The 24,830-nt window shown below is 43.6% G+C and overlaps 1 protein-coding gene across 4 annotated transcripts in view; it reads left to right on the top strand.

The window, feature by feature from the left end:
• Positions 1–24,830, top strand: part of PASD1 (PAS domain containing repressor 1) — an 86,323-nt gene that overhangs the window by 21,081 nt on the left and 40,412 nt on the right. For 3 of the 4 annotated variants that reach the window (XR_012160615.1, XR_012160614.1, XM_073358342.1), the window contains exons 2-8: positions 11,022–11,078; positions 13,379–13,533; positions 14,955–15,046; positions 17,169–17,258; positions 21,060–21,180; positions 22,638–22,751; positions 24,486–24,604. Coding sequence is in view for 2 of the 4 variants with exons in the window: in XM_073358342.1 (XP_073214443.1) it covers positions 11,047–11,078; positions 13,379–13,533; positions 14,955–15,046; positions 17,169–17,258; positions 21,060–21,180; positions 22,638–22,751; positions 24,486–24,604 (723 nt within the window). In the remaining 2 variants the exon portion in view is untranslated. Of the gene's footprint in view, positions 1–11,021; positions 11,079–13,378; positions 13,534–14,954; positions 15,047–17,168; positions 17,259–21,059; positions 21,181–22,637; positions 22,752–24,485; positions 24,605–24,830 lie in introns of those variants that run through there. The other variant, XM_073358343.1, reaches the window with a different exon arrangement.

Genomic DNA, 24,830 nt, shown 5'->3' with positions numbered 1-24,830 from the left:
GTGCTGACTTTGGAGAAGGGAATGTTTGTTAATGGTGCCGTTGCCATTATCATCTGATAGTGCAACATAGATGTACCATCTCGCTGTCAGAGTGGCCTCCAGTGAATTGAGGAGCTCATCTAAGGGTATGTCTACACTATGAAATTAGGTCGAATTTATAGAATTCGGTTTTTTAGAAATCGGTTTTATATATTCGAGTGTGTGTGTCCCCACAGAAAATGCTCTAAGTGCATTAACTCGGCGGAGCGCTTCCACAGGACCGAGGCTAGAGTCGACTTCCGGAGCCTTGCACTGTGGGTAGCTATCCCACAGTTCCCGCAGTCTCCGCTGCCCATTGGAATTCTGGGTTGAGATCCTAATGCCTGATGGGGCTAAAACATTGTCGCGGGTGGTTCTGGGTACATATCGTCAGGCCCCTGTTCCCTCCCTCCCTCAGTGAAAGCAAGGGCAGACAATCGTTTCGCGCCTTTTTTCCTGAGTTACCTGTGCAGATGCCATACCCCGGCAAGCATGGAGCCCGCTCAGCTCACTGTCACCCTATGTCTCCTGGGTGCTGGCAGACGCGGTTCTGCCACAACCTCATCGTCGTTGTCATCTTCGTCCCCAGAACCTGCTTCCGTGTTGCCTCCATCTCCATTGAAGGAGTCAAACAACACGGCTGGGGTAGTGGTGGCTGAATGCCCTAAAATGGCATGCAGCTCATCATAGAAGCGGCATGTTTGGGGCTCTGACCTGGAGCGGCCGTTCGCCTCTCTGGTTTTCTGGTAGGCTTGCCTCAGCTCCTTAAGTTTCACGCAGCACTGCTTCGGGTCCCTGTTATGGCCTCTGTCCTTCATGCCCTGGGAGATTTTGACAAAGGTTTTGGCATTTCGAAAACTGGAACGGAGTTCTGATAGCACGGATTCCTCTCCCCAAACAGCGATCAGATCCCGTACCTCCCGTTCGGTCCATGCTGGAGCTCTTTTGCGATTCTGGGACTCCATCATGGTCACCTCTGCTGATGAGCTCTGCATGGTCACCTGCAGCTTGCCACACTGGCCAAACAGGAAATGAGATTCAAAAGTTCGCGGTTCTTTTCCTGTCTACCTGGCCAGTGCATCTGAGTTGAGAGCGCTGTCCAGAGCGGGCACAATGGAGCACTCTGGAGGCCAATACTGTCGAATTGTGTCCACAGTACCCCAAATTCGACCCAGCAAGGCCGATTTAAGCGCTAATCCACTTGTCAGGGGTGGAGTAAGGAAATCTATTTTAAGAGCCCTTTAAGTCGAAATAAAGGGCTTCATCGTGTGGACAGGTGCAGGTTTACATCGATTTAATGCTGCTAAATTCGACCTAAAGTCCTAGTGTAGACCAGGGCTAAGAGGGCTGGGGGGCGGGGAAAGGGGGCACAGTTTGCACATACGTTTCCATCCTGTGTCAATATATGCCAGTGGAATTACAGTATAGTTTTGTGCTACTCTAGGAGTTTGAACCAGTGGTTTTGCCTCCTGACACATTTTCAGAATTTTAGGAAATTGATAGAACTAATCAAATAAATACCAGAAACCCTGGAAACACTTTAAATGATTGCTCCAGTATTGTAGCTCTACCAAGGCTTAGTAAATTAGTGTAGCAAAAACAAGGTTGCCTGGTTGTTTTCCCCAGGATCTAAAGTCTCCCAGAACTCAGTGCTCCTCTAATCTTCTTTTCTTTTCAAGCGTGTCTGTTAGTATTTCTAGTCTCTTTTTTCTTTTTATTGTCAGACAACAGCATATACTGGGATAAAAACCCACAGTTCTATATCTCCGTATCTTTCATTTCAATTCTATTTTGAAACACTGTGTTCCAAAACAGCCTTTGATTGTTTTGTCTGATCCATTTTCTTTGGTCACCTCTTAGAAGCCACTTCAGAGTGTTATTGTCATAATGAATGTAGCCAGAAAGCTGTCACAGGTAACAAGTTAAATTTAAATCCTGATCAACCAGAGAAGAGTAGCAACAGTTCCAATTACCCCAGTTACGAGAAACTAACAACAGTACAGAATCAGAACTCATCTTACTTGTTTTTCATGAGTTTTGCATAGATGTTCATTCCCCTGCCCCCTACATTTCTACTCATGCTGATATTTCTTATTGAAATAGCTCCATTGATGTCATACAACTGAATACTATGCCACAGATTAGATCAGGTGTTAGACCCCACAGAATAGAGTGAGCAGGACATCAGATGCTTTTTTAGTTGGGTATCTGTCTCAGTCATCCGGGAATGGAGATAGATGAAGAAGGAAGATACCCAGGAAAAGGAGGAGAGGAGAACAAACAGAAAGAGCGTGAACCAAGAAGAAAGTGGGAGAAACCACTGGAGGGAAGAGGGCAGGGAGAGACAAGAGCTAAAGGGAGCAGGGAGAGAACGCCATATAGGAAGGGGGAGTACTGTGGAATTTGCTAATAAAATGTTTTTACAAAATGTGAATACGAGGAAGGACAGGAATAGTGGAAAAAACAACAGATGGAATTGAAGAGAAAGATACAGGGAAGCTTAAGGAGAGAATGAAATAATGATAAAAAAAGAAAGTGGGTGCCTCTGTGTTCCATTTCATTTGGATTAGTGGTGTTCATTTTAATCCTCCATTTTTTTTTTTTTTGCCTTGCATCTCTCTGGAAAGCATCCCACAGTTCTGTTGGGGCCAGGAGGAGAGGCCATGGGGTAAAGTTTCTGAGGAAACTTGTGTCAAATTGCTACTTGCTGGTGGTTGTGGTACTAGGTTAGGGAGCCATGTGCTTTTTGGAATTGTGTGTCTCAGTGACAGGTGAATGGCTTTTGGAATGTGAGCCCTCCTAGTGAAAAGAGAACGAGAGAGCCTCCTGCTCCTACTGCTGCCCCGGGTAGGGAGATCTCCACTTTGGCCAGCCCTAAAAGTCATTTGTGATTGGCAAGAGGCTGGTTACAGCTGCAAGAATCTGCAAATGGCAGGCATCCAATTTTAATGCTCTGACATGTAAACTCCATAGTGATGACTCCTTTTTGTGCTAAACAACCATAGAGATGATGAAGCACTGTCTGGTTTTCAAATGTCATTGACATTCACATGGCATAATTGAATCTGTACTTTACTGAAAAAGTTAAATTCAGCCTTTTAAAAATTAAATCAGTTGTTTAGCTGTCAACCACAGTCATTCCCTCCAGTTGCCTCAAGAAGAATGAAACATTAGCACACAGACATATAAAACCTATTGCTGGAGAATGCCATCAACTCTCTTATTTATTGTAGCGTCACACTGTGCTACAAAGCTCTGCATCCTGAATTTGAGGGCAAGCTCACAAAATATATTATTTACATGTTTGCTGTGTTGGTCCCAGAATATTAGAGAGACAAGGTGGGTGAGGACCTGAAGAACTGCTCTGTGTAAGCTCAAAAGCTTGTCTCTTTCACCAACAGAATTTGCCCAATACCAGATATTACCTGTTCCACCTTGTCTTTCTATTATTTACATGGGCACACTGTAATAAACAAAATCTCTTTCTACAGTGTATATTTGAGAATGCTAATGCTTCCCTAACCTGCCAAATACTACCTAAGGTCCTGATCCTGCAAAGATTTACATGGGAGCTTAGCTTTACACAATGTGAATAGTGCCATTGAAGTCAAGGAACTACTCACAATGCATACAGTTAAGCACATGCAGAAATTTTTGCAGGATTGGGCCCTAAGGTAGACTTTATCATGAGTTCAAGGAAACTAACTCAAGTCTGGTCCGATGTTGGACTCTCGGGCCGTCAAGCCCTTGTAGTGCACAGGAACAGGCCAAATGGCCAATGATTGTTATGGCCGACCATTCAGCTAAGCGTTGAAGAAGAAGAATAGAACTAATCAGGTGCTTAAAAGTAAGCACATGCATAAGCATTTGGCGGATCAATGCATAAAATCCCAACCAGAAGATGTTTGTAGGGACATCCTTAATTGACCTAGTGTTCCATTAACAGGAAACAGTAATTTTCAAGTTGATGATATTACTTTGTCCTTGTGGATTATATTAATTGCTGATTTGCAGTAGACTAGTAAATATACATTTCTGCAATCAAAGGCCCACAGATCCAGATGTCTCCTGAATTCAGACAAGCAGAGATTTTTTTTTTTACTTTTGCGAAGCAAAGGGATGTTCTTAATTTTTTTGGGCAGGGTGGGGAGGATTTTGCCAGAATATGAATGCATGAAACAGCATTTCAACTATTCATTGAGCTACTGAGTCCCTTTATCCTGTTAAGACTGTCATACCCCATTCCCCTTTTTGTAACCCTTGAAACTACTTTGAACACTCTGAAGATTGACAGGTCTAAAATGCAATTTACCCTTAAAAATGCTATGTCTGTTTTTTTAAACTCTCCTGCTGATATTGGGGAGAGACGACTCGGGCTGGGGGACCTTCTTCCCCTCTGAGGGCTGCAAGACTGATGAAATCCACATTTCTCTGCTGGGTAATTTACCAGCACATACCTTGGATGGGGAAAAATAACAAATAGTTGGGACCGATGACAAGCTGTTCTATCTCTTTGCTGCATTCTTGGAATCAGGCAGGATACTGAATGGTTCTAGAATCTTTCTGAGTGTTTCAGGAGAGGCTATTCAGTTGGCCATCAACAAATCTTGATTCCTCTGATTATTAATACAGTTAAAGTAAAAGATGTAATTGTTCTATCTGTAACTATTTAAAACACTCTTATATGCAAACCTACTGCTGCTAGTCTACCCCCATTAAGAGTGGCCACAACCCTTACGATATTCTGAGTACTATATTTAGCTCCATCTTACAACAAGACAAAGAGCACTTAGGACTAAATTTAGCTCTGAAGTGCTTAATCCAGTTAAGAATATTTTGTCTTTAAGTGTACCCTTTATGGTAGGTCTTTTTATAGCTCACCATTCTGCTGCATCATGCGAAAAGCTTTTGTATGTGTTTGTTAATATTCATTCTTCCACAGCCTTGACAGTTAAGACATTTGTATTGATCTGTAGACTTTATTTTCTTTCACCGTTTGCTGTCCAAGTCTCTTGTTGATTCAAACGATCTCTCATCATCGTTGGCTGTATCCCATAAGGATAGGCACATGGAGCCTAATTCTGGCAGCTTGTGTAGTCATTTATGTGTGTGCAAGGTGGATATACAAACCTAACTTGATAGATTTGTCACCTCCACTTTGTAGTGGTATAGATCAGCGTGCATGATTCCTAATTCAGGCTTGATAGGTGTTAACAGACAGTTACATAAAGTATCTTGGGTAGAGCACTGCACTTGGACTGGGAATACTGGGAATGGGCGACGGGATGGATCACTTGATGATTACCTGTTCTATTCATTCCCTCTGGGGCATCTGGCATTGGCCACTGTCGGAAAGCAGGTTACTGGGCTAGATGGACCTTTTGGTCTGACCCCATATGGCCGTTCTTATGATTCATGAGTCTTATGACTCATATTCTGTGCCTCTGGCCTGCTGGATGACTTTGGGCAAGTAGCTTCTCGCCTTGTGCCTCAGTTATCCCATCTGTAACATGGGGATAAAGATATTCATCTCCTTTTTAAAGTGCATTGAGATATACTGATAAAAAATGCTATGTAAGAGCTAGGTATTATTGCTGATTAAGAAGCTTCTCTTTACTCAGCTGTTAAGGCTGATGAGGAAGATGGCCACCTGTGTAGGCTGATGAAAACATCTCCATAGAGATAACTGACATTGCAGAGAATGGCATTCAATTGCTCATCAACACTGTAGTTAAAGTTATGGGTCAGACTTCCTTATAATCCTTTGGTTTGATTCATGACTTGGGAAAATTCTCCATTTTGGCTGAATTTTTCTATTTGTGGGCTCAGCCCAAAGTTACATTTTTTGGAAAATTTGAATAAAATCCACCATCACCCTATTCCGACCCCTTTTTTTGTTCTCCTAAGTTATTCAAAGGGAATAAAAACTTTTCTCGCTAATAAAAACAATATGCACATATAGCTCCAAAATGCTTGAACTTCAGGAGAATTTCTGGGTGGCTTATTTTTCCGGAGGACTAGTCTCTAAGCAAAAATAAAATTAGTGGAGGTATAAGCAATTTCAGCTAAGAGTAGAAGTCCCAGTACAATTTATAGATCAGCAGGAGAACATAAATACTTTGTGGTCTCATTCTCCTCTCATGCCAGGACAAATCAGGAATAATTCCATTGAAGTAAAAGCAGTTACATTGGTGAAAAGATGATGTAAGTGAGGATAAGGAGTGCCGGACCCATAGCGCTGACACGTGTTATGTAGGTGGTGTTTTCAGCAGCAGTTCCACTGCTATTTCATCAGGAGATGCATAAAGTTTTGTCTGTGTCAATCTGGAAGTACATGTTTCAAACTGGAAACAGTAATAAAACTAGCCTCAGTTAAATTATTAAAGCACTTCGTACTGAAAGAACTCAGCGTAAGCCTTGAATGGTTTTCTCGTGCTCTCCTATTCTTCAGGCGGTCTTTGAGTCCTCTTGAGATGTAGCCACAATATTACAAGTTCACTGAGCTAAATTCTCAGTGCAAACCTAGTGACATAAGTGAATTTGGCACCAATGAACTGGAACTTGGCCTATTGCCTCAATTTACTCATAGACGACCCTCCCCCCCATTCTATGCATGCCCACAGTATCTTAATATCATTGGCTTTCTGTCTGTGTCACTCATGGTATTTAGCAGCGGCCCCCTATTTTCAATCCCCAAATCTTTCTCGTCTGCTTTTTTCAAGGTACTTGCTTTACACTCACCTAAAATAGCAGCCGTATCAGCACTCGGACCAGCCTCATAGTTGTGTCTCCTTCTCGTCTAAGTGCTTTTAATTACTATGAACCACGAACAAACTGCTAGTTTTTTCACATACCCAACATATAGACATCGTCAGTCATTCACCTTCCTTTTTTGCCAATTTATAGTGAATTGGTAATGTCAGGAGCTTGTTAGTGCGTCTCAAATTGATTCTCCGGGCTCAGTGATAATAAGATCAACAGTAACAACCATGAGGCTATTGCACAGAGCTGTCAATTTGAACAGCGTGGTTGGATTAAATATTCTTTAAATTTGGTACGACAGCAAATGATCATTGTCGATGATGACCCTGAAATTATCAAGAGTTCCGCTGTACTCATAGGGTTGTTGGTTTTGTTTTTTTTCATGAGAACGTGTCCTTTGAAACAAGAAAAGTCTCAGCTCCTAGTACTCTAGAGACATTAGTGCTCCTGTTGTGGGGGCTATCAGTGGGCTCGCAGAAAGAAGAGAGAATATGACAAAATTGGGTAATTGAGAAATGATGTGCCTTGCAGAGGGACAATGAGACGATCTGGAGAAAAGAAAAGGGTCGGGAGAATTGAAGTAATTAAAATCTTTGATTTAAAAAGGAGCTCAGAGAGCTCATTAGCATTTATCTCAAAAGCAATTGGAGAGGTGATAATAATGTAAAAGGAATAGCAAGCAATACTGGAGGGGTCCAGTTCCATCTTTGGATGATTATTTATCGCTCGCGTTGACTTCAGTCAGAGATGAACATGGAGATCCGAGGGCAGAGTTTTGGTCTGAAGAATGAGTGAAGCAGATATAAAATACACTTGGAGTCGTACAAGAACACACCATAAACTGTCTTGAACTTCTCTGTTTTGGTGCAACTTTTTCCCATCCTGTGGGTCAGACAGTTTAGCTAAAAACCAGTCCAAACAGATTCCTCAGGAATCCCGGCCCATGACCTCTGGGGAGCATCTTTTCAGTCCCCTCTCCTTCCCGCCTCCCATATCTTCCTATATAGTTACAAATACAAATGTGTCTCTGGCCAGTAGGAGAGGGGAAAATCCTCTTTCCGGTTCTGTGTTTATGCCAGTGGTTCCCAAACTTGTTCCGCCACTTGTGCAGGGAAAGTCCATGGCGTGCCGGGCCGGTTTGCTTACCTGCCGCGTCCGCAGGTTTGGCCGATTATGGCTCCCAGTGGCCGCGGTTCGCTGTTCCAGGCCAATGGGAACTGCTGGAAGCAGCGACCAGTACGTCCCTCGGCCCGCGCCGCTTCCAGCAGCTCCCATTGGCCTGGAGCAGCGAACCGCGGCCACTGGGAGCTGCGATCAGCCGGACCTGCGGACACGGCAGGTAAACAAACCGGCCCGGCCCACCAGAGGCTTTCCCTGAACAAGCGGTGGAACAAGTTTGGGAACCACTGGTTTATGCTGTTTTACTGGTCAACAGGTAGGAAGCAACTGTCTCCTTCTTACATGTCTAAACTCTCCTCGAACCCAGGTGGGAGCCGGTGAAGAACCAAGACCTCCTGTGCTCCTTCCAGCTGACCTCTGCAATCATTTACCTGAGCTTTAGTCATGTCGCTTTGGTAGAAAAGAGAGATTCATCGGAAGCACCAACTTGCATAAAAATTCTATCGAAACAGAAAAGAAAAAGATTAATGAGACAGTAAAGGCTCATGCACTGAAGTCCCACGTTCGATCCTCCCCGACCAAGACCAGAGTCTGTCGGTGTTACAGGTGGGCACTTGTAACGCCACCAGACCCCAGTCGTCGACAGGCGGGATTGAACCTGGGACTTCGTGCATGAGCTAAAAGCCTGCAGTAGGAGGAGGAGGCTGTTAGCTAAGGCTGTAGAGCAGACTCATTACTCTCTCTCTAAGTGGTCTCGGTGCCACTGCATGGGACAGCAGAACACCACACCCAGGAGGTGTGTGGGTTACAATTACATATACGTTAATGGTTGAAAGAAAATGGCATAGTAACACTATTACACAATCAGGAAACACAGAGAAAACGCATGCATTAAAAACTTAAAGCATGTGTGCCTGTGGGTACGTACACTAATACAAGTGTAATTCCATTAAAAATAGTGGGCAAAGGGAAGATCAGTGGTGTCCAAATCCAAGAAATGCTATTGCAAGAGGAGCTTATTTTGAATATGTCGCTGAAAATGTATTGAATGTAAAGGTAAAAGTATATTGTAATATAACATGGTGCTAAATTCTGCAGTGCTTCCCTTCCCGTCCCTTCGAGCCAGATCCAAAGGCCTTTGAAGCCCAGGGAACGACTCTAAATAGCCCAAAGTGAGTGTTTCATCAGCCCAAGTGACCCATGAGGTTGTATGGAACAAACAGGCCAAGTTCTGCACTGCCTTCCACTCCACTGGGCTTAGTGGAGTTGCATGTGGTGTAAATCAGCCCAGAATATGGCCCAAAATCTTTAGCTCCCTGAGGCTTTGCTGAGCTTAGACAGGTTAACAGAGAGCACATTCTTAAGCAAGTGTAATAGGGTTTTTCAGCTTTTAATAGCGGTTGCTTGCTAGTCTGAGTACAGTTGTGGGTTAATTAAAATTTGTTCTCCCTGTAAGGATTAATTTTGCCCCATCTCTACTTACATGGTGATAAGAAGTGCTTACCTTCCCCTGTCAGTCTGCACTGATGAATCTGAGGAATAGAGCAGGCAATTTCTGATTCGGTTATGTGCGCTCAGGTGCCCTATCTGATATGGAACCACTCCCTTCCTTTGATGTGCGCTCACCTTTTGGGAAGAAATGAATCCTTCAATTCATTTCCTTTGCCCAGTTTGCCTCTTGCGGTGAGGTCAGGAGCGAGGAGGCTAAGCAGAGTTGGAAAACCTCTGGTTTGCCTTTAATTTAGGCATCATCTTTTGAAAAGCCAGCCATGCTCTTTTCCTGTCCACTGTGGGCAGCTCTATTTCGTGCAACTTTTAGAGCTATTAAGTCATTTGGGGTTGGAGCTGGCATGCAGCAGCAGGGGAAATATTTGGATCTGTCCAATCAAGAATGTTCCTGGGGCACTGGGTGTGTTGCCAAGGGCTTGCCAGCGAAAGTGCTCGTTAGCACCATGGACTCTGATTGGCTGCTAAAGTTAATGACAGGAGTAGATTCCAGTCAATGTGGGGACTGGTTTTGGAGCTCTCTTAGGCGGGCTGTGACTTGGCAAGGCTGGCTCTGGGAGATTAAGGGTGTGGGATGATTGTGGCTGGGTTGTCTGCCTCTGCCCTTTTGACAGATCTGGAACATGACTGGATCCGGATTGGCCAATCTGAGTCACAGAGAGTAAATTGCCAGTTTAAGAAGTTACCCTTGTTGTGTTAAATTTTCCATCACTTTACTGGAATCAAGAGCAGAGGGCTCTTGATGGGAGTTGTCATCCACTGTTGCCCTTACCTGTGCAGTGAAAGAACTTAGAATAAAATAAAGACTGCGGCACTGATTCACCTCAGCTGGTGCAGAGCGGTACCAGTTACACTTCCCTGTGTCCCAGGGAGGCCGCGTGCTGTTGTCTTCCTCTCCCAGGTTTACTGCAGGGTAAGCAACAGCTTTAGCTTACAGCTACTTACCGTGGCAGGAGGCTGCTGAGATGATGCACGAGGAGCCTGATCCAAAGCCCATTAAAATCAGTGCGAGTGTTTCCATTTACTCAATGGCCTTTGAATCCTTTGGCAGGCTTCATCATATCCTATTGTTGCCGAATGCTGCTCCCTTCGTGGACAACACTGGCTCCATATTCCCCTCTCTCACCCTTCCGCTGCAAGGGAGGTTTCCACCACTGCAGTTACATCCTGGTGGATTTACCAGCAACAGGAACTTGTGCCAGCATAGACTGGCGCAGACCCTACTCTGAAAATGGCTCTCCTTTTTTAAGTTTGCAAAATAGAAGTTTATCGATTTTCCCCCCCATGCGCCTTGCACCCAGATAAACATGCAAGTCGCTGGGCAGAATTTGCCTTATAATGTGTTTCATCATTTTTCCATCACACAAAGGTATTACTATATATTTTGAGTTGATAGCCAAACCAAACATCACTTCTAAATGCTGAATATACAGTGTAAAAAGAAAAGCACCATTAAGTAGGGGAGGGTGGGGAAAGTGAAGATAGAATCAAAATGAATAACCCGGATTTTAATTGTTTTGTGCATTAGAGTCAACGGTCCTGACTTGTCAACGTCAGTGTAATTGGACAATGTTTCCCAGGTCTTAAAGGAGGTAAACCCTGCTTTTTCCTTCCAGAACCCTGAGTTGTGTAAACGAGCTGATGGATGAAGATGAGAAGGACAGGGCAAAGAGGTATGGATGGACATACAGAGCACTGGAAGGGTTGTGTGTTAAATCTCTCTCGTATGTGGAAATGGGACACGATTTGCTTGCCTTGTGATTGGAATGCTTTTTTGGGGCCCCATTTGGCTACTGTGGGTTTCAAAGGCAAAACTCCCATTGAGTTCACTGGAGCAAGATTTCATTCTTTATATGTCAGAGTTGGCACAGGGACAAATACGCAGCCTTTTTCATCACCCGGTGGTGCAGCTGACACCTAAGAAAAGGCGAATCAGCTCTCAGAGATTGCTAGGTTACATTGTCTTGCCCTCAGGATCATTGATCACCCAATTCCTGTTTGATATAATGATTCAGTGCTCCTGGTTGGGAATTTCACTGGTTGGATTTAGTATCTTGTTGGAGGATGGTTTCTCTGTGAAGCTTAGAGGAGGTTCCAGTTTAATCCTGGGTGTGAATTCATTTCTCTTAATAAAACTCTTACCTTTCTAATTTGTCTTTGGACTTTCACTCCAAATACAAATGGGCCCAAATGAAAACACTGGGTCTGAGACACCTCGCCCCCACCCTCTGCACATCTGGTGTGGGGTTTCAGAATAGCAGCCGTGTTAGTCTGTATTCGCAAAAAGAAAAAGAGGACTTGTGGCACCTTAGAGACAAACAAATTTATTTGAGCATGAGCTTTCGTGAGCTACAGCTCACTTCATCGGATGCATTCAGTGGAAAATACAGTGGGGAGATTGATATACACAGAGAACATGAAACAATGGGTGTTACCATGCACACTGTAACCAGAGTGATCACTTAAGGTGAGCTATTACCAGCTGGAGAGCTGGGGGGTGGGGTGGGAACTGCTGGAAATGGCCCACCTTGATTATCACTACAAAAGGTTTCCCCCTCCCCCCCCTTCTGTTGGTAATAGCTCACATTAAGGTATCACTCTGGTTACAATGTGCATGGTAACACCCATTGTTTCATGTTCTCTATGTATATAAATCTCCCCACTGTACTTTCCACTGAATGCATCCAATGAAGTGAGCTGTAGCTCACGAAAGCTTATGCTCAAATAAATTTGTTAGTCTCTAAGGTGCCACAAGTCCTCCTTTTCTTTTTGCGAATACAGACTAACACGGCTGCTACTCTGAAACCCCACACCAGATGTGCAGAGGGTGGGGGCGAGGTGCCTCAGAGCCAGTGTTTTCATTCGGTAATTAACCATTATTAATGCAGGTTGGAAGTTGGTGTGTGGTTTCTTCGTACATCACATTTCTACTCAGTTCAGATTTTTAAACTATTGTGTGGCCTCAATTTTGTGCAGTTTTTTCACAGCCAAGTTTTTCTGGGCACAAAACTTGTGTATGCATGTTATACTTGTGTGCAGAAATCAGGAAATAGGTATCTCGCCCATTTTGGCACACACAATGCAAAAAACCAGTCTCGAAGCAACTACTCGGAAAACTATAAGCATACACAGTCGTGGCTGCAATTTCAGAGGCCAGGTGGAGAGCCCTTTGAAAATAATGCATACATTAGAACTGGGTGACATTTTTCACATGAAAGTTTTTTGTCAGTGAAAAATACGGATTTGGTGACATCAAGATGTTTTGTAAGTTCATATCAATTTCATGGAATTGTTTCAGTCAAAAAAACCCCAAAATTTGGAGAAAGTGAAACATTCAATTTTTCAGTTTGAAACGACTTTTCAAAATTGTCTTTGATTTTATTTTAAACAACAATTTATTTTTATTTTTAAAAAAGGTCAAAATTGAAATGAAACATTTTGATTTTGTCACAACAAAAATGTTTGGTTCAACCCGAAAATAATTTTTTTTTCCACTTTTCGATTTGCTGCAAAATTGAAACAATTGTTTTTGGTTTGACCCAAAGCAATATTTCAAATATTTCTTTTAGATTGGGCAGCAAACCAAAAAATCCGCTATTCACACAGCTCGAGCATATACCAAATGACCACCTCTTTTCAAAAACCCTCACCCAAAACCAACCAACCAAAACCCTACCTAAATAAATAAACATATTCACTCCAAAAAATATCCATCGTTTTTCTCACCTCCAGATGTTCCTTGTTCCTTGTGAGCTTGATCCTGCTGTGAGATGCTGAGCACTCTGGCCCCCATCCAGCAAAGTTCTCAAGTGCATGCTTAGCTTTAAGCATAGGAGTAGACCCACTGAAGCCAGTAGCACTGTTCAAGTGCTTTAATTTAAGCATGTGCTGGGCCAGAGCCTCTCAGTGCCTTGCAGGATCGAGACATACACCCCTTGCTTTCCTTAATGGTGCCTGTGTTTTGATCAACCAGGGCATCACGCAACAAATCTGAAAAGAAAAGGCGAGACCAGTTCAATGTCCTCATCAAAGAGCTCTGTACGATGCTTCAGGGTCATGGCCACCCTCTCAAGATGGACAAGTCCACAATATTGCAGAGGACCATTGACTTCTTACAGAAACAGAAAGGTATTGGATAGTGCTCTGCCCGCTCTTACCGCCCTCCAAGGGGAGTGTGAGAATCGCTAAAGGGGTCAGCGGAGGAGCTGGCCGGCACTTTATTTCTGGTGGGAACAGGGACACAGAGCTGCAGAACGGCAGAGTGGTGGGAGCAGTGAGGAGAGGAAGGGCTAATAGCCAGAGTTGGCCTTCAGAGGAGGTTGAATTCTCTGATGCAGGGTTAAACCACAAAGCGCTTGAAAAGGGGAGTGGTTGTAAAGTGCAGCTCTAGGCTAGAGCCTAGTCATATGTCTAACTACAGAGCTCTAGTCCCACCCGTGCCCTCCGTATTCCCTTGCATCTCTTGGGTTGGTTTGCTCTCCCTATCTCTTGCTCCCCACTGTACATTTTCTAATTCCTTGCTCCCCTCTGGGCCATCCCGTTGCCTCTTCTGCTCTGCCTTTAATCCTCTTTGCTCATCTCTCCCTCGCTGCTCTGCCAGGTTCTGTTGTCCCAGTTCTCCATCTTTCCCCTCTTTCCCAGATGCCCTGGCCCTTACTATGTGATCTGTTGCCCAGTCTCTCCCCACAACCTGGCTCCCTTGGTGCCCATATTTCTTCCTCCCCATGGCCCCTTTGCTGTTTGCTTTCTCCTGACTCCCACCCCTTTCTTTCATTCTCCTGCTTCTCCACAACCACACCCCCCAGCAAAGTCTCATTTTTCCTGAACCTGCTTCTCTGTGTTGATAGGGAGGGGCACCAGATGACTCGCTTCAGAGCTATCTCCTGGCTCCTTCACACAGTGTAAGACATGCCCCCACTCGTGCAGAGCGCAGGAGCTGAGTGGTTGCACACAAAGCAGAGTTGGTCAGTGGCTACCAGGCAAGGGCAGCAGAAGAGCATTGTGTAGCATGAGGGAAAGGTATTTCCATATTCTGTTGCTTGGAGCCTCATGGAGCATGTCAAACACCCCTATGAACAAGGGACAGCTGGTGTCTGGCCACACAAGTGCTAAGGGATGCTCCAGGTGGCTGTCTATGTTGCACGTGCCCTGAGCAGGTGTGCATAGCACCATGAATTGAGTAATTCCCCTTCCTGTGGGCTCTTAGTAGGTAATTTCGGATTTGAGGTCAAATATTGCTGTCTGTGATGCCACTGTAAATCTGGAGTAACCCCATGGGTTCTGAGGGGATTACTCTAAGTTTACACTGACTTAACTGACCACAGAATTTGGGCTCCGATCTTCTTTTTAAAATTATTCTCGTACCTCCTTTTCCTCCTCCTTTATGCCGTCCCCTTTTCTTGATCTTCCCAATGACATTCATACGATGCTGGAGCTGAGACTTCCATATGAGGAGATTATTCCTTGTGAAAAATCTATCTCTACCTCAAAAATGAAAAACAATCCAGCTGATGTGGGTCCTGTTGCTTTTCTGATATTTTCTCTTTAAGAAATCACAGCACAGACCGAGGCCTGTGAGATTAGACAAGACTGGAAGCCTTCGTTTCTTAGCAATGAGGAGTTCACGCAGTTGATGTTAGAGGTAAGAAGAAGTGAAAGATTTCTGAGCTTGGGGAAGTGGCGGGCTCAGGGGTAGTGCCTTTCATCTCTCGGTCATTGCATCCATTAGCACTGAGACTACATAGCTCGTTCCTGGAGAGCATCGACTGCCATCAGATTATTACTATTACTGTTATTGCTTGTGTTATGGCCTGGGAGCCTCAGTCATGGGGCAGGTCCCCATTGTACAAACCCAGAATAAAAAGATGGTCCCTGCCCCATACAGAGTTTACAGATGATAAACAACTTTCTGTTACTATCCACCTGGTCTGGCTTTGAGCAGGTGGCAAATCCAGTGTGGGGAGAAAAGGGCAGGAAGCCACCTCACAGAACAGCCACCAGAGCTGACAGATGACAAAAGCTGAATGGACCTGGAGATTGAGCGACCCGCTCCCTCCCAGGTCTAGCCTGAAGCCTGTCAGCAGGACAGGGTGAGAAAGCCCACAATGCTGTTGCATGCCCTGTGCTGTACCTGTTTTGTGGCTAAACAGAGAATGGTGAATCCCACCCCGTTTGCCAGCAATGCCTTTGCATGAAACATGTAGAGGAGAAAGGCCCTGGTTTTCACATACAAAAGTTCTTAGCAGGTGGAGACACATCCTGCAGAAGAGCTGAGATTTCTGCAAGCCTTTCTTGGAGAAGGCTGCTTCTGATTCCATGTGGCATGCTACCTCGGCTGTGAGTTATCCCATCGGTTGAAAGCAATTGCACCAGAATAAGGACAGGTTTCAGAGGAACAGCCGTGTTAGTCTGTATTCGCAAAAAGAAAAGGAGGACTTGTGGCACCTTAGAGACTAACCAATTCTGTAGCTCACGAAAGCTAATGCTCAAATAAATTGGTTAGTCTCTAAGGTACCAGAATAAGGGTGTATGCTGGGCAGCATTGCAGTGTCTTGGTTATTCCTTTTCATCAGGATGTGATGAGTGACCTCCTTGGAAAAGTCTGTTCATTCTTTCCAGGAGTTGCTCTCACCAAACAAGTTAGTTCATTCGGGTTTAATCAAAACAGACACCAGCCTGAGAGAGATGGCAGGGGGAAGGGAGTTTGTAATAGCTCTTGCTCTGTGTGACCGTATCACACCGTGTCCTGGTTTGGTTTTTAGTCACAAAACTAATCTGGGCTGAGACAGTTTGGGACCTTTATTTTGAAGTCTCTATTGCTCTTCATGCTTGAGCCAGGGCTGAGTGAGTGAGGAGGAGAGGTGATCAGGGAAGGGGGAATGGATGGTGCCTGCACCACCCATCTCTGCTGCCTGTGAACTAAACTACAGAGCATCATTAGCTTTGGTGTTGGAAGAGATTGCTTTGTTTGTTGTGCTGACTGGAGATAAAACATTCCTGAACTTGGTAGCTGTCCTAGAAGAATAGGGTCCTGGGCTAGTCATACAGGAAGGAAACACACTGACTCGGAATGAAGGGAAAGAGAACTTCAGCTCCAATGCTGAGTTCCCCACCGTGTAAGCTCAAATGCTTCAGGGCCCCGCTAACTCTGTGGAGTTTACACATGCTATTTATACATCAGAGATACAGTCATCCAGCAAGGCAGAAGTAGGGGCAGCCATTGTAGATGAGAAAAGAGAAACCAAACTAAAGTAAAAAACAATAATTTCTGTAATCTGTTAAACAGGTGTAAGTAAAATAAATGACTTTTTAAATCTCGTTGGCTTTAGCTATAAATTGGTAAATCTGTATCTGTCTGTCTGTCGTTTCCATTCTGTGCTCACCGTGATGGTATGTGACATCTCTGTTAGTCAGTAGGTTAACAAGTGCGTAAATTGCTACATATAATCGGAGTCACTGAAGTCAGCAGGATTGTAAGGGTGGTGAATGAGGAATCTGACATCCTATATCTTGCTTCATGTTAAATCAAGACTCCGTGGATGCAAAATGCAAGTTAAATTAATGCTAATGAGAAAGAAATTAGCTAGAAGGACTCTGAATGAGGCACCATGTTTAGTAATTACTTTTATTCTTTCTGTGCTGAACCACAATGGATTTATGTTGGTTGCAGAGTGTTAGAGGCGTCACTTTTGAAAACAATTACCTCTATATTGTATTTGAAGTACAGGTACATTCTTATTTTTCTCCCTGTCTTTTATCATTAGGCATTAGATGGATTTCTCATTGCACTTACCACTGACGGGATTATTATTTATGTGTCTGATAGTGTCTCCTCTCTTCTTGGACATTTACCGGTAAGTTCTAACAACATAACGCTTGGACGCCTGGTTTTTAATTTAGAATGTTCAGATTGTTACACGCCTGAGACTCGACAACAACATCCCTCTGTTTGTGTAGCATGCACACTCCCCCAGCAAGCTCAGGGGTTGTGTACAGAGAGCCTTCACAGAGCTCCATGGGGCTGTGTGATATAGCTCAGTTACATCGTACAGGTGGCCTTGTGCCTGCCATGCACAGTCTGACCCGAAGATTGTTATAGAGGAATGAATTTTGCCACCCGCATTGAAATCAACATCAAGATTTCCATTGACTTCAGTGGGGTCAGAATTCGGCCCTGTGCAAGAAATAGCTTTCTGATGCAGCTGCAGTGTCCAAGTGGCTTAGCCAACACAAGTGTGCATGAGGAGGATATATAGTGTGACTGATATTTTCCCTCATTTCTCAAATCATATCTTCCATTCAGGTTAGTAATACTGTATACCTGACTAATATCCACTGCCACATTGCGAATTGGGAGTTGCAGCATTCCCCACGTGGGGCCTGCTGGGCTGTGAGATGCTTCAGCTGGAGAAGCACTGTGTGACTTCACTTTTACTGAGAAACCTGTCATGTGCTGCAATATACTCACACATCTGGTGTAGTCAATTTCCATTCAGTTGTGCTTTGTCATACACAATATTAGCCATATTGTGTCTGTCATGGAGGCAAGAACTAACTGGATGAATGTGATGCCTTCCTTGGCTTATGTCATAAATATAAAGGGAAGGGTAACCACCTTTCTTTATACAGTGCTATAAAATCCCTCCTGGCCAGAGGCAAAGTCCTTTTACCTGTAAAGGATTAAGAAGCTAAAATAACCTTGCTGGCACCTGACCAAAATGACCAATGAGGAGACAAGATACTTTAAAATCTGGAGGGGGGGGGGAATAAAGGGTCTGTTTGTCTGTGTGATGCTTTTGCTGGGAACAGAACAGGAATAGAGTATTAGAACTTGTTAGTAAGTAATCTAGCTAGAAATGCATTAGATTTCCTTTTGTTTAAATGGCTGGTAAATAAGCTGTGCTGAATGGAATGTGTATTTCTGTTTTTGTGTCTTTTTGTAACTTAAGGTTTTGCCTAGAGGGAATCTCTATGTTTTGAATCTAATTACCCTGTAAGGTATTCACCATCCTGATTACAGAGGTGATTCTTTTACCTTTTCTTTAATTAAAATTCTTCTTTTAAGAACCTGATTGCTTTTTCATTGTTCTTAAGATCCAAAGGTTTGGGTCTGTGTTCACTTATACAAATTGGTGAGGATTTTTATCAAGCCTTCCCCAGGAAAGGGGGTGTAGGGTTTGGGGGGATATTTTGGGGGGAAAGACGTTTCCAAGTGGCTCTTTCCCTGTTCTTTGTGTAACACTTTGGTGGTGGCAGCATAAGGTCCAAGGGCAAAAGGTAAAAGTTTGTACCTTGGGGAAGTTTTAACCTAAGCTGGTAAAAATAAGCTTAGGGGTCTTTCATGCAGGTCCCCACATCTGTACCCTAGAGTTCAGAGTGGGGAAGGAACCTTGACAGCTTATGAACCCAACAGACCCTTAGGGAGTATCCCAAATTGTGTGAAATCCCTCAGTAATAGATTTTGCATTAGGATCTCTGACTTAGCTTAAAAAAAAATGCAGAATCATAGTAGCCACAGCTTTCTGTACATCTGAGGCCGCTTATGTGTGTTGTTTGTTCCACCAAATGTCTGGAAAATATTGTGGTCATGGAATGTGCTCTTGATAATGCTGTTTTCAAATAATGTACAGATGGTGTGAGGGCTAAATCTCCCCACTTTTGATCAAAAGCACATGGACATTAGATGTGTCTGAAGCCTGAGGTTTCTGGGAAGAATGTGTTACACTAGGAAGCAACAATTTGGTACAGAAGTTGTTTCTATTCCCTCAGAAGTGTAGTTAGTTCTACTCTTTGGTTCCAAGCATGTGCATAAATGATAGCATGTCTACCTCTGATTTTTTTGCCATGTTTTAACACATTAACTGATATGATTGTAAATGCTAGTGTAGACAGGGCACAAACACATGTTGCCTTGACTCTGACTCTGGTCAGCAGGTCAGAGAAGCTTCAAAGAAACCACATTCCATTGGACTATGCAGTTCCATTCACCTTGAAGTGCTTTGTGAAATCGGGTTGATTTCACTGGAATTTTGTATCAAAAGAAAACCAGGGGAAAAAGTTCTGATGATGTTGAAATGATGTTTCAGCACTTTTGCACCAAAACGTTTTGGTTCTGAATGTACTTTTTGTTTCCATTTTCAAATATTGTTGTTATGTTGCATTATGCTATACAAAATATATTTACAAGTTGAAATTGAAACAAAACATTTCAATCCACCTGCAACAAAAGACATTTTCAGAATTTTCCTTCCTGGAGAATTTTGAAATGTTTACCTTTTTTTCCTAATTTGGAATGCAGCCAAATTCTGAAATCTTGAAATCCTTCTTGAAACAGAGCTTCCTTTCTCCACACAGCTCCACTTCCTGTTACAAAACTATCAACAAATGCTTGTTTCCTGGAACAAATGTGTCTGTAGTGTGAAAAAGGGGTAATTACAATCCCCTTGGTTAATCCAAGAAACAGAAAAGCCCTGTGTAGATTCCGGACTTGACACTGAGCTATGGTCTGAAGAGATTTGACATCAGAAATTCACTGACAAACACTGTTAACTTTGAGTTATTGGACACCTGAATGTGAAATGAAGATGTCCGTGAGGGGCTGTACCACAGCCCACTCCCCGTGTGTCTGTTGCTTGATGGAAAGCTGAGATAAACCCCAATAAACTCTGACACCATTCCTAGCGTAAGCCTCTTCCAAGCCTACTCCTTGGTACGCTTTGATGCAGCTCTGGTGTCAGAGTTTATTGGGGCTTCCCTGGCTTTAATCCTCTGAGTGATGGGGAGATCCAGGGGTTATATGAAAGTCTTTCCTTTGGAGTAGCACAAGGTTCCCCATGTAGTTGTTTAGCTCAGCTGCATTTTATTACAGAGGTTATGATGTGGATAAAAACCTTCATTTTTTTCCATATGGACCACTGATTTTTACACAGAATCCCCTATTTATTTCCGTGGGGAGTATCATGTGCAGACTCATGTCAGGATATGGCCACTTCACCTTGAGTGGTCCCTTAGAATATGCGCTCACTACATAGGCTAAACTATCTGCTCATCCTTGTGTTTAGCTGTGACTCTCTGAGTACCTTTCCCTGACCTGAAGAAGAGTTCTGTGTCGCTCAAAAGCTGGTCTCTCGCACCAACAGAAGTTGGTCCAATAAAAGACATCACCTCACCCAGCTTGTCTCTCTAATATCCTGGGACCGACACGACAACACTGCGTGCTTTCTATTTATGTCAGACAAGCAGAGAGTAAGATGGATTTTTTCCTGTACAGAAGAAAACACAGGATTAATGTTTCTGCTTATTTAGGATGAGATTGGATCTTTACTTCCTTCTCTCATTAGGGGTGTTGGGAGGATAAATACATTAAACGATTGGGAAGTGCTTTGAGATCAACTCAGGAATAGCAGTATATAAGAAATAGGTATTATTATTATTATAATTATTACAATCTGTCCGAGAGCAGCGCAGAGAATGAGAACCACAGTTCCTCTCTCTGTCTTCCCTGTACCGTTGTCTAATGTAACTTCCTCATGTTAAGTTGTCCTGTTAAAATGACTGCGTCTGCCCTACCGTTCTACCCATTGATCAAAGTGTTTGTGCCTCTGGACGGGTTAATGCTGTACTGTTGAACATGACAAAGCATTCTTTTGTATCAGTCAGATTTGGTGGACCAAAATATATTAAACTTTCTGCCTGAGCGGGAACAGAATGAAGTGTACAAGCTCCTTTCTCCACATGTGCTCATGACAGATCCTGTTGCAGCTGATGTTCTAAACCGTAAGCATCTCTCCAGACTATGGTTAAGGGGAAGATTCTAACCAGCAAACGGCTCCCAGGGAGAGTAACGATGCTGGCTTCTCTATTAGATAGTGCCGGTTCTCTTTCACAGGTTTCTAAAAATTCAGCACATCATTAAATCTGGTATTTGCCCTTTGATGTGTCACGTAATTTTTGTTGTTGTTTATTTCTGATCACAATCGAAAAATGAAATGACTCCCTTAGATTACTCTCCTGGGGTGAGATTCGGTGGTGAGCCTCTAAGGCGTGGAATTCACAGCCCAGAGGGAGAGCTGGCTTTAGCGGGGGCTTTTGTTTCCTTTTGATGCTGAGAGCATTGGAGAGGCCCTGGGTGGCTTGTCTATATTATGCGCCTCAGGACTACAGCTCTGCACACTACAGCCCTGTCCCCAGCTTGTGAGGGGATCCTCCAGAGTCAGCCTGATGACTGGCTTCCCCAGTACCTGTGCTGGGGGAGCCCTTCCTCAGACAGATATGGGATTTTCAGGGTCTTTGTATGCTGCTCTTGCCCCTTTTTATGCGGATTGGGGGCCGGAGGGAGGCAGGGTGAGTATATCACCCTCGGGCAGAGAGCCAGCATATGGCCTAATCAGCCCCACTTAAGTATCATTTAAGCCCTCAAAATAAGATTTACCTGGAATTTCAGCGGTGCTCAGGCCTTGTGCTCATCCTGTGCACAGGGGAAATGTCACCCTTGCTGGAGACTATATTTTCCAGGGAGTTTGTGCCTCAGAATATTCATTTGTAGTAGAGCCTGATCAAAAGCCCTTTCAAGTCATTCGAAAGTTCCCCAGTGCCTTCAACCAGCTTCACTGGGGCTTGTGTACGTGGCACAGCAGTGTGCCTACAGGGAGGGGAGTGATTTCTAAAGCACGCTAATGTGTTGCATGCTCATTGGTCTGTGTAGACCCTGCTTGTGTGCACTAAAAGTTCCCTAGTGCCCTTTAAGATGGTGCTGTTTGAGAGTGGTTGTATGTTAAAGGGCACTAGGAAACTTGTAGTGAGCACCAGCAGGGTCATGGATCAATTAGTGTGAAACAAATTAGTGGGCTTTAGAAATCACACCCCTGGAGTGCGTACACTGCCACACTGTGTAGACAAGCCCTAAGGGATCTTGAGTGCAATCCTGGTCGCAGGATGTCAATAGCAAAAGTCACTTTGACTTCAGTGAGCCCAGACGTTCAGTCCTAGTACAGCAATATAAATAGGAGGGTATAGAGAATAGGGTGGGGGATACTTTTTCTTAGCCTAGCAGACAGACAAGTTTCTGCAGTTGCTGTTTATTTACTTTGGGATATCGGGAGCATCCCAACAGAATGTGCTCAGATACCACAGTGACGGGGTCTGTATAAAAACCTAGATAGATTAGATAGATGGAGTGTGTGAAAGTGCAAACATAGGGACTATTAAAAATGTTCTTTTCTCTCTCGTTTCAGCTGAAAAGCAAATAGAGTTTTGCTGCCATTTAGCAAGGGGAAGCTTAGATCCAAATGAGCCCCTAACATATGAATATGTGAAATTTGTAGTGGATTTTAAATATTTTACTCATGGTAAGTTATTGCTTCAGTTTACTCTGTCTCTGCCTCTCTCACTTACCCTCCGTCTTTGACCAGAGCCACCTTAAATGCCTTGTTGCACTTTAAAATGACATGTAGGCAGCAGAATGGACTGTGCTACCGATGTGGTAAGAGTCATTTTCCATGTGACAGCTGGGGTGGTCATTGGCTGTAAGGGTGGGGGTGGAATCCTCTGATTGTTTTAGTTGATTTCCAAGAGACACTATCAAATAGTTCAGACGCTACATTTGGCCTTGTGGTGCTACACATTTTTGAAAACAGTCCAGTTCATTCAAAAACAACCTAAAATGCTCTGGTTCGCTCAAAATGACACTTGGGAATGTTATTTGTTACCCTCAGTCTGTATAGGAAATCTGCAAAATCTTGAACCTTCCAGGATGGTGGATGCAAAAATGGCCATTTCCTGGAAATAAAATAAAATGAAGAAAGAGAGAGAGAGAGCGAATTTTCTGGATTTAATGTTGAAATTGCCCACATGAAAATGTTCTGCCTGGCTCTAATTCTAACATATAGTACAAGCTGCAGTCCTGTTTACTCGGCAAAATGTTCAGGGTTCAGAAATGGCATCAGTCATCCTTTCTTTCTCCCACTTCCCTTCTGTTCTTCACCTGGTAATTTTAATAGCCGTCATACTTTTGAAAGCCTGTCATAGCATGCTCGGTTCTTGCTGCCAGATTCCAAAAGGACCCCTATTATGAACTACTCTACATCAACAACCTTGAAACAAGCCCTCCTGTCAATCATTTTGAGATACAGGGTTTCTGTGCTGAATTTAAATGAATGGTGTCGTGTGTGTGTTGGTAATGGCATTGATTGCATAATATGTATGAGAAGTTTTGTTCACCATCTTTCCCATGATAGGCAGCTCAGAAAAGCAAGCGCTGTTTGGTTTACCACTCTCCCTCGGACTGGGCCACATGCAGTATTTCTAACTACAGCAAAATTAAGGCAAAATTCTCCTCACTAAGCCACACTCCATGTCTCCATTGTATAGTCTGCATCCATTCCTAGCAGTGAACTTCCAGAGATGTCCACATGGTTTTTCTGCATGGAACAAATGCAGAATATGATCCTCTGGATCAATATCATACATGTAGTGCAGCTAGGAGAAGAGAATTTGGCTAATCCACTAGTGAATTGTTTGCAAGTAAACTAAGATTCATGTTTTCTGCTGTTTTGGTCTGTCATGGTAATTCGAGCTGAGATCTACAACGAACAAAGATCTTTTTCCCTAGTAGGAATGCTAAAGAGATTTTCCACCTAAGGTAGATAGTTGAAAAAGCATAAACAAAATGTAACGAAAGTAATAAACAAGAAACCAACAGCTGAATTTCACTGTCTTTGTTTTAATGAACCTTGCAGTGCTTCTTGCCTTCTTAAGGTGCTTTCAGCTGGCAGGCTTAAGCGCATACACTTCAGTTGAGCTGAAGCTGTTACAAACAGGTTTTCTGCAAAGCCGAGGATTAGTAGTTGCACCTGTGTAACCTTTCCGATGTTTGAGCCGAGAGTCTAGATATGGACAAAGAATCCACCAAATAAGTCTTAAATGATCATCATTTGAACAAGTTTTAGGGGGGCATGTCTCTGATTGGCTCTGAGCTGTGCGTAGAAGGAGCTAAATTGTTCGGTTTTGTTGGTTACTGTATCTGCCTTGACATTTTCTTCTTGAAATGCTGATTTGGCTTGTGTTTTGTTGTGTTTGTCTAGTGCCTACACCCTCCTGCAATGGCTTTGAATCAGCTATCGCAAGAGTATTCAGGTCAGCCACAGAAGAGCAGATTTGCCTTGTAGCAACTGTTCGTCTTGTTACGCCGCAGTTTTTAAAGGTGAGAGCCCTCGGGCCATGTTTCCCTTTTCACACCAGGGATCTATAATCTATTTTAAAAAAATGATGCTTTCACCACAAGCGAAGTGAATGGATATTCAAGTCTGCTCATTCCTAAAGGAGAAATCTTGCAAAGGGGCCTTAAATCCTGCACTTTGAGAGCTGGACAGTGAATTATTCAGAGCTGAGGACCTGTGGATGAGGGCTGGGGATGGGAGTTAGTGTCT

The sequence above is a fragment of the Lepidochelys kempii genome, chromosome 9 (genome assembly GCF_965140285.1).
Source record: "Lepidochelys kempii isolate rLepKem1 chromosome 9, rLepKem1.hap1, whole genome shotgun sequence".
In the NCBI taxonomy this organism is placed as follows: domain Eukaryota; kingdom Metazoa; phylum Chordata; order Testudines; family Cheloniidae; genus Lepidochelys; species Lepidochelys kempii.
Note: the sequence above shows the minus strand (reverse complement) of the source record. Positions and strands in the feature narration are given on the sequence as shown.